We start from the raw sequence: 10,774 nt of genomic DNA, 5'->3' as shown, positions 1-10,774 counted from the left end.
TAGCCAGTCTCCAGATCTCAACCTCATAGAAAATCTTTGGAGGGAGTTGAAAGTCTGTGTTGCCCAGCAACAGCCCCAAAACATCACTGCTCTAGAGGAGATCTGCATGGAGGAGTGGGTCAAAATACCAGCAACAGTGTGTGAAAACCTTGTGAAGACTTACAGAAAACGTTTGACCTCTGTCATTGCCAACAACGGGTATTGAGATAAACTTTTGTTATGAACCAACGTGCATTTGCATCGTCATAGAAGGTAATGTTCTATCTTTGTAATGCTCCCAACCGAAGAAAATAGAGTTATTTACAATGTTTTGACCATGTTGGTCGTCGTCAGGTTCAGCCTTTATTTCACCAGGATGTTGCGCAGGGCACAGAGTTGCGTTAAAGACAGTGATGTCTATGTGTGAATCGGGAAGTAGAAGACACACACCAGGTCACAAGTACCTAAACACACACGCTCTCTCATCCATTCATGGCTCCACATTTCCTCCTTGTCCTGCACATCCTTTTCTTCCTCGCTGGACTTTCAGGTAAGAGAGGGTACACCGTTTCTTCATTGATGTTAGTATCAGGGCTCAGTTCCTCCAAATCAGACACTGAGTACATTCTGACATTCATTGGTCTTGTAGCGTTCTGTCTACTTTGCCCAAGGACATGGTAGTCACATTGTGCATTGTCATATTTGGTCTGATGTGTTGATGAGAGCTGTTTTTAATGATAGGTCTCCACATTCAACATATGTATTTTTCAGCAGTCTTTTTTTCTCTTTTTTTTCAGTAAAAAATGATGAAATAGAAAAGGCAAAAGCTCCCATGTCTACAAATATATTTGTAGATTACAAATATTATTACCTATGTGTTTTCTAACAAATGTTGAGTAACATATTATACACTAACATAAAAATAAAGAAATTCAAGGATGTACTACAGTACTACAGTATCAGAACAACCATCCAGAGTATGTGACAATATACAAAATATTACAACAACTTCAACTCAGTATTCTTTTCAAACAGCACTTATTAATTAATTGAAACTAGAGATGTCTTCTTAGTTCAGGGGTGTAGTATGTCAAAGATAAGTATGATTTTAATGGTCAAAGTTTTGCCTCTGATCATGGCTAGACTTGGGTGTGACAACATCAGCACTTAATGTTGATATCTCAGTCATTATCTGCTGTCACAACCACATTTGGCCACATTTCCAAAGTAATTTGGTTGATCGGCTGGTGGGACTTGTTGAGTAAAATGTTTTAATTCAAAACGGTTTGTTGTTTGTTGTTGTCTCTACAGCTATACAGAGTGTGTCCACAGTGAGACATGTGTCTGTAAAGCAAGGAGGCTCCATCACCATCCCATGTCTCTATGATCTGAGATATAGAAACAGTGTGAAGTACTGGTGTGCGGGATCTAGTATCCTTGGTTGCTCTTCTGTAGTACGCACTGACCATCCTAAGACCAGTGGAAAGACCTCATTCTCTGATGACATCAACCAGCTAGTCTTCACTGTGACCATGACAAATCTTAGTTCTAGTGATTCTGATTATTACTGGTGTATTGTGGAGAGGAAGAACAAGGCAGGTGATGGGAATAGACTGCAGATATTTGTTACTCCAGGTAAGATTCACTGCTTGCACATCCAGTAATGCAGGATGAATAGTGATCAGTAATGTTGCATGGACAACCTGTTGATGAGTGTGTTACTTTTCCCTTTGTAGCTCTAGGAGACAATCACAAATACTTTCACCAATTAAATCCATAGAGGAATATTGCTGAATTATAAAATAGGATCGAACATACCAATCACTGCTGGTTTTTCCAATGATACAGCAAAATATGCTTTATCAAACATACAGTCTGTTCTGACCCAGGAGGTGTACACAAATAATTCATTTAATTTAATCTTGAATATATTATTTGATTATTAAAAATGGCTTCAATGCAAAAAGGCACAAAATAAGCATTTGATTGAAATCCATAGACAGTTGCATATTGCTGTAATGAGATCATTCACTTCTGTGTTATTTTATAGGGGCTAGTGTATCTTTGACAATATTTATAACATTGGTGACTTTAGGATATCTCCCAATCTTATGGGTGTGGTCTTTTATCTGACTCATCATATCACAACTTCCTATCTCCATTGTGTTCAGATACTCCAGGACTGTATGTGGATCAACAAGAAGTGACTGGAGTTGTAGGACAGAATGTCACTGTGCAATGTTACTATAGTGAAGCTGGAGCCAGAGGGACTTGGTGCAGGATGGGTGGGAAATGTCTGCTGAATTCTGGAACTCTAGATGGAACATCAGTGACATTACACCAGCAGACCAATATTGTCACCAATGGCAATGTTTTAACGGTGACTATGAGTGCACTGAGGATGGTGGACACTGGCTGGTACAGGTGTGCAAATGGAGACTATCAGATGCCTGTTCATATCACTGTCAATCAGCAAACCACAAAGCAAAATGCTACCACCTTCAGTAAGTACTGAGTGACAATTATTGGTAATGTTAGGTTCTAATATTCAGAGTCAAACTCAACGGACACTATGAGAGCTTTAAACCAAGTTCATTCTTCCCAGAGAGTCAATACAGCTGCGTTAGACAAAGACATGGTTTCACCCGAGGTAGTATACATACCCCACTTAGGGTGGAGTCTCCTCCTCACCCGTGGTAGTATACATACCCCACTTAGGGTGGAGTCTCCTCCTCACCCGTGGTAGTATACATACCCCACTTAGGGTGGAGTCTCCTCCTCACCCGTGGTAGTATACATACCCCACTTAGGGTGGAGTCTCCTCCTCACCCGTGGTAGTATACATACCCCACTTAGGGTGGAGTCTCCTCCGTATCGCTATACATTGCATCATTATTGCTAGGCAGGGAGCTGAGTGATATGGGTCTTAAACGGTTCCTCCCCTTATCAGTACGGCCACATGTGACCATGTTCCCTGCACTCAGCCCCTCCTAAGCTTCATTATGGCACCCCTCGTGTCTCTTTTAGAACTAATGATTCACAATAGTTAAAGCTCAGAAACCAAACCTATCAGTAAATAATGCTTTAGTTCCCAAATTAGAAGCTAGTTTGAGAAATGCTGAAAGTGTTGTATATTTCTTCTACCTTGACACTGACAACATTTCCAGTGCCAACAGCCCAATCTGCAGTCTCTTCTCAGCCGTCAGTCAGCAACATCCAGACGTAAGTGTACACAAACACCCCTCAAAAATCACCACTCAATTTAAATGTGCATGACTGAAATGTGGACTGTTGAAAACCATGGTTTCAAAACATTGTTCTAGCCTACAAAAGGTCTGTGGATGACTTTACAGCAAATTCTTCCTTCTACAGAAATGGCAAAAGAATGCACAATTGTTTTTATTTATTTTACCTTTATTTAACCAGGCAAGTCAGTTAAGAACAAATCCTTATTTTCAATGACGGCCTAGGGTTAACTGCCTGTTCAGGGGCAGAACAACAGATTTGTACCTTGTCAGCTCGGGGGTTTGCAACCTTCCGGTTACTAGTCCAACGCTCTAACCACTAGGCTACCCTGCCGCCCCGGTTAGAGGTGATATAGAGAGCAGAGGTTGCTTCGGGAGGTATCTCTACCTACATGATCTAAGTGATTAATAGCTGGCATTCAGCAGTCATAAAAGTATGCCTTATTTACTTTCAAGAGTTACAAGATTTTGTCACACAGCACATGCAGCAGCTCTACAGAGACGAGATGTTGACTTGGAATGAAAAAATGTAATATACACAACAACTGAAATACTTGATTAAAGTAAAGTAATGTGCATAAATGGTTAATAAGTGATGATTAGTAATGGGCAGTCACTACCATCATGGGACTTTTATTCATTGTTTTATTCTGTGTTGTTACAGCATTCAAACCAAATAATAGAAAACTAAATTGAAAACTGTGATATTTTATAAAGAATTGAATGGAAACCGACCGGCCTCAAAAAGCACTAATTGCTCAGCACTAACTCTTCTACAGATTGGAACGTACATTCTTCTACCTGCTGAAAGTTGGTAATGCACTGCTCTTCCTCCTGTGCAACATCATTGGAGTGGTAAAGTTGAGGAAAAACCGACATCAAGATGATACCAAGGATGTATAGAAAACGAGGTCTGTCTGGAGTGATCAAGGGTCAAATTTACCAACGATTTGCACCAAATGCAAGGCGTGCACCTTTTTTTCCAAGTACAGGGAGGAAAAAACTATAATATGCCTCTGTCATTAGGCTTAACCTCTTTTCTTTACCACAACCTTCATTTGACATATTTGCGTACCTTTCATTTTGAATTCCCTTAGAATAAGACTAAGATATCATATTATATTCCAACAACACATTCTATTTTCTTTATCCAGCTTTATCTGTATGAGTCATTTTATTCAAATTATTATATTATTATGTACATACATGTGTTGTGGAATTAAATTATTCTCTGATGTGTCTCTAACCCTTTTCCTGATGGTTATTTCTCATGGTTTAATTGTCATGTTCTGACCTTAGTTCTTTTATTATGTCTTTGTTTTAGTATAGTCAGGGCGTGATTTGGGTGGGTTGTCTATGTTAGTTTTTCTATGATTTGCTGTTTCTGTGTTTGGCCTGGTATGGTTCTCAATCAGAGGCAGCTGTCAATCGTTGTCCCTGATTGAGAACCATATTTAGGTAGCCTGTTTTCTATTGTGTTTCGTGGGTGATTATTCTCTGTTTTCTGTTGTGTGTCTGCACCAGCCAGAACGGTTTTCGGTCGTTTCTCTTTGTTATTTTGGTTATTTCCGTGTTCATTCTAATAAATATGGACACATACCACGCTGCACCTTGGCCCTCTCCTTCTTCCACCAACAACGGCCGTTACATTAATTCAACAAATCACAGCCTGGTTGAACTGTTCCATTAATAATTCCTCTAGCTTAATAAATAAAAATAGACTAATAGACTAAATTGTTCATAAACATTGTTAATAAAGAAACTAGACCAACACCGGACTCAGGAGTTAATACATGACAGGTTATTAGTGTATAGAGGATGGGGAATAAACCACAAACAATCATCAAATTAACCAGTATACACAGTAGCTTCATTTTTATTTATCTGTTATTTTACCAGGTAAATTGACTGAGAACACATTCTCATTTGCAGCGGAGAAATGAGCCATTTGTAAACTGGGGATTATTAGGTGTCCAGATTGGGAATTTAGCTAGGACACTGGGGTTAACACCCCTACTCTTACAATAAGTGCCATAGGATCTTTAATGACCTCAGAGAGTCAGGACACCCGTTTAATGTCCCATCCGAAAGACAGCACCCTACACAGGGCAGTGTCCCCAATCATTGCCATGGGGCATTGGGACATTTATTTATTTTTTGACCAGAGGAAAGAGTGCCTCCTACTGGCCCTCCAACTCCACTTCCAGCAGCATCTGGCCTCCCATCCAGGAACTGACCAGGACCAACCCTGCTTAGCTTCAGAAGCAAGCCAGCAGTGGTATGCAGGGTGGTATGCTGCTGACTATATCACCCTTGGTCAGGTTCAACAGTTCAACACCAGTTTTAGACAAGGTCTTTCACGGGGCACATGGTTGCATTGTGTCATTAAAACAGGAAGAGCCTTAAAGGAATGATGGATCAGGAAGTAGTATCAGTTGCTTGGATTTCTTGGTCCTCTTCTTGGTTTCTTGGTCCACCAGGGTGTCCATAAAACATAAATACTCACAGACACTCTCTCTCTCATCCATGGCCGGCTCCAGGTATAAGTGACATAAGCGGTCACTTAGTGGCCAAGACCTCTAGGGAGCCCCCAACGAGCCGAAAAAACTCAGTCAAGGTCTCATCTTACTGTCGAGAGTTAAAATAATAGAATACACAAGGCGCAAGTTCAAAATGTGGCTGTGCATCACCAGTTCTTCTCTTGTTTTGTCAGTCACTTGATAGTCACTCAATTAGCCATGTCAGCTAACCATTTTCAGAATGGTAAATTAGTCTAGCCAGCTATCTAAACTTTTACTGTATTAATCATGATCACATAACAACCGGTCACGCAGGGCATGTCCCCAGGGGCCCTGACTTCCCCATTGATTTAGCCTGGTATGGAAACTGCTCGGCCTCTGACAACAAGGCACTACAGAGGGTAGTGTGTACGGCCCAGTACATCACTGGGGCCAAGCTTCCTGCCATCCAGGACCTCTATACCAGTCGGTGTCAGAGGAAGGCCCTAAAAATTGTCAAAGACTCCAGCCACCCTAGTCATAGACTGTTCTCTCTGCTACCACACGGCAAGAGGTACCAGAGTGCCAAGTCTAGGTCCAAAAGGCTTCTTAACAGCTTATACCCCCAAGCCATAAGACTCCTGAACAGATAGTCAAATGGCTACCCAGACTATTTGTTGTCCACCCCCGCCCTTTTATGCTGCTGCTACTCTCTGTTTATTATCTATGCATAGTCACTTTAACTCTACCTCCATGTACATACAGTATTACCTCAATTACCTCGACTAACCTGTGCCCCCGCACATTGTCTCTGTACCCCTTGTATAAAGCCTAGCTTCTGTTATTTTGCTCTTTAATTATTTGTTACTTTTATTTGTTATTTTTTACTTATCTATTTTTTACTAAACGTATTTTTCTTAAAACTGCATTGTCATTAATTATCATGGCATAAGTCGCGGCAAAACGTGTATAAACATAGAAAACCTAATATAGCTTCTATAAACTTCTGTTGAGAATTAGAATAGTACAATACACAATGTGCAAATTCAAAATTTGGTTAGTCATCAGCAAATTGTGCTACAATCAAATCTCTTAGGGCCCCCAAAAAGCTAGTGCCGGCCCTGCTCTCATCATCCACTCACTTAACTGGCCTGCACAAAACCCTGATCTCAACCACATCTATCACCTTCGGGATGCATTGGAACGCCAACTGCGAGCCAGGCCTAATCGCTCAACATCAGTGCCCGACGTTACTAATGCTCTTGTGGCTGAATGGAAACAAGTCCCCGCAGCCATGTGTGATAGTGACTATGGGTGGACTATAATGATGTACACAGGCTGGTACCAGTGTGCATTGGGAGACCTACTGATAACTGTTCATATGACTGTCAGTCAACGAACCACAAAACAGAATCCCAACACCATAAGTAAGAACTGAGTGACTATTTTCAACAAACCACACTTTAATCCATGCTTTACTTCCCACAAAGACAGAAATGTGGTTAAGAAAGACCTCCGTGCAGAACCTCTGGAAGTCAATGAATGGCTAGCTGACAATAAGAGTCCACCCTGTTCAGGTCCAAAGTTCAACTGAGGAAACCCCCTAGCTTTAAGATGGTAGTAGGTGACACAGTAGTCACAGCAAAATAGTCAGTTAACTATCTTGGATGTGTACTAGATAACCATCTGACTGGAGAGAGCATGGTCAAATAGTTATCTCCAAATTGAATCATAAAATCCTTTTTCTGGCAAGAACTTCCACATTTCTGTTAGAAAGGAAGGCAATGGTGTCATTGGCTGGGGCTCTTGTTCAGTGCCACTTTGATTCTGCATGCTCTTCGTGGTACAATAGTGCCCCCTAGATAATTCAAAACAAACTGCAGACAGCTCTGAACACATTTGGATTATTCTCAGACTTCCAGCACACACTGTACTCATCTTGACCACTCCCACTTTGAAAGCCTCAGAAAGATGAAAGTGGTAGAGATAGTCCCTCAGATTAAATTGTGTCTTTTCCACAAGATTGTCCACAGTATGGTCCCCAAGTACCTATGTAACTACTCTAACTTGGCCAGGGTTCAGGGATAACTATAACTATTCTAGAGGGACTGAAACTGATCCATTCCAATGTAGGTATGGGAAAAGAAACCCTTTTGTACTCAGTTCTCATTATTTGGAATTGTCTTCCAAAGAACAAAATAATGAATAACCTCCCTGGTTGGTTTCACATTCTCACTGAAAATATTTGCTTAACAGCAGTAAATCTCAAACGTGAGCGTTAGGCCTCCAGCACGTGGGTGAGAGGTAATGCCAGGGAGAGCATGTGGGTTGGTTTTTGGTGCCTATTTTGTTTTATATTGTGTCAAATGTATTGTGTTAGGAGTAAATGAGACAAGGGCAATGTACCTCTCCCCCTTAAAAGGACCACCATGGAAATACATGTTTTCAAGCTTCGTTGTGTTATCCTCGATTCATTTTGTTATTGTTTGTGGAGGCTTCTCCGGCTGGAGCACTCTTATGTCTGTTTTTAAAATGGTCTAATGAATTCAAATCAGTCAATCATTAGGCATTATCTTAATCTATTTTTTCTTTATCATAACCTTCCTTTGTCATTTTTGTATACCTTCAACATTTAAGGCCCTCTGGGTCTAAGAATAATACTAGGGTATCAGATTCTATTCCCAACATTACATTGTATTTATCCAAACTCTGTCCAAACACCACACATTACCAATAACAATATCTATAATTGATGTATGTACTGTAGCTTCATCTGTACATGATGTATGATTCATGGGTTTATATAATTATTCTTCTCAAATGTGCATGTAGTGTGGAATGAAACTCTTGACCAATGTAGTGTTGCCTGTTGGCAGTGTATCCAACCCTTTTCCTGATGGTTGTTTCTTATGGTTTAATGTAACAAATCACAGCTGTTGTGTACTGTTCCATCAATAATTCCTCTAGATTTCTAAATGACAAATAAATGTGCTAAAATACTAACTTGCTGAACATGAAACTCTACTGATCTCATTTGCCTCTTAAGATTACACCTGCTTCTTTGGGATAGGATCTAATTTCCTGAATTTACACTTGACTGACATGCCCAAAGTAAACTGCCTGTTAGGCCCAGAATCCGTAATGTCTGAGACTAATACAGAATTGATATGGCAGGTGGAAATCCAAAGAAAAACCAACCAACATTTTTTTTTATTTTTAGGTCCCAGGCTCTTATAATGGAAACGTATTGTTCCTACGTAAATTTGTCTCCCAGATTGCAATTCCTATGGCTTCCAGTATATGTCAACAGTCTTTATTCAAAGTTTGGCTTGTTTCATCAAAAATGAGCAAGAATTTTGAGTTTTTGTGAAGAGACCACCGGTAAAATATCAGTCTTTCGGTGCACGATTAGGAGGGATCGCTTACTAATTTTACTTTCTCATTGAACATACTACTTTCCGTATGAAATATTATAGTTTATTTACATTTTAGGATACCTGAGGATTACATAGAAACGTCGTTTGACCTGTTTGGACGAAGTTTAGCGGTAGCTTTTCGATTCCTTTGTCTGCATGTTGAACGAGTGGATTACTGAAATCGATGATGCCAACTAAACTGACTTTTTGGGATATAAAGAAGGATTTTATCTAACAAAATGACCATTCATGTTGTAGCTGGGACCCTTGGGATTGCAACCAGAGGAAGATCTTCAAAAGTAAGTGATTTATTTAATCGCTATTTGTGATTTTGTGAAGCCTGTGCTGGTTTAAAAACATGTTGATGTGGGGCGCCGGCCTCAGACAATCGCATGCTATGCTTTCGCTGTAAAATCTATTGTGAATCGGACAACGCAGTTAGATTAACAAGAATTTAAGCTTTTAAATTATATAAGACACTTGTATGTTCATGAATGTTTAATATTACGATTATTTATTTGAATTGCGCACCCTTCAATTTCTCCGGATGTTGTCGACAGGTGTCCCACTAGCGAGACGCCTATCCCTAAATGAACAACCAGCTCATTCCAATAATCTGGTGATATTTGGACCTCATAACCTTACAAAAAAATAATTAATATGTGTATGTTTTTTTGTATTCTGTTAGAAAAGGACATGTTTGCCTTTCAGAAAAACATATAAGTCAAGCTGTTTAGGTGCATTTTCCAACCTGTTAGGTGCATAATCCTAACAGGGTGGAACCTAACAGGATGGAAATTTGTAACCTAAATTAGCCATAGCTTTGTGAGTGTGCAATATTGAGCTAGAATCATTTTAACTTCTTTATCAAATATATTTTAAGTGGGACATACAGACCAACAATATGACATACAGACTAACAACATGACAAATGTAAAAATAGATACAACTGAGTGTTTATATTTATTCAGTTATGCACCGTTGTTTTCCCACCAATAGAATTATGACACTTTATGAATGTGGTGTAATTGTAAGAAGAGGATGTTTTCTTGAAGGAGAAGTACAAACTAACAGGGAGGAAAGTGATATCAGGGACACAGAAAAATCTTCAACAAGAATAAATACAATAATCATGAAATACATTCTTGAGAGAATTATTTTAACAAAGACTATGAAATAATGAAGAAAGATTTTAAACATTATTTTTGGCTTATATTTCTCATGGAAGTTGATGAATAACACCCAGGGACATGGTACAAACGTCTACATCCACAGAAATAAAAGTGCTAAAATGAGTAAAACTTTCTTTGAAGATCCATATTTTTGTGTTTTTAAGGTAAAGGACACCTGACGTTCTATTTAAAGCCTATTGGAAACCACTTTTTAATATATATACTGAATAAGAAGTGATATTTCCTGAGGACAGAAAAGCCACCACGAAGTAGGAATGATCCAACCAGCCAAGGTACGTTTTACATGCACTTTATCTGTACCATTGTAACTCATTCGATGACTATAGCCAAGGTGTAAAGTGGTTATGAGGTTATCAGCGTATTAAGGATGGTGAATATTCCATAAATAATCATCATATAAACAAGCATATGTTTTAGCATACATTTTGACACATTTTGACCAT

General features: G+C 39.4%; 1 protein-coding gene across 1 annotated transcript; it reads left to right on the top strand.

Moving 5' to 3' along the window:
- The first annotated feature begins 374 nt into the window (after positions 1-374).
- Positions 375-4,831, top strand: LOC118965494 (polymeric immunoglobulin receptor). Its single transcript, XM_036984831.2, has 5 exons — positions 375-529; positions 1,291-1,614; positions 2,151-2,483; positions 3,147-3,201; positions 4,004-4,831. The coding sequence occupies exons 1-5, from the start codon at positions 472-474 to the stop codon at positions 4,125-4,127; spliced, it is 894 nt and encodes a 297-aa protein (XP_036840726.2). The 5' UTR covers positions 375-471; the 3' UTR covers positions 4,128-4,831.
- Positions 4,832-10,774: the final 5,943 nt, after the last annotated feature.

This window comes from Oncorhynchus mykiss, chromosome 1 (assembly GCF_057628025.1).
Source record: "Oncorhynchus mykiss isolate SJ-2025 chromosome 1, ASM5762802v1, whole genome shotgun sequence".
In the NCBI taxonomy this organism is placed as follows: domain Eukaryota; kingdom Metazoa; phylum Chordata; class Actinopteri; order Salmoniformes; family Salmonidae; genus Oncorhynchus; species Oncorhynchus mykiss.
This window is presented reverse-complemented; position numbering and strand designations above follow the sequence as displayed.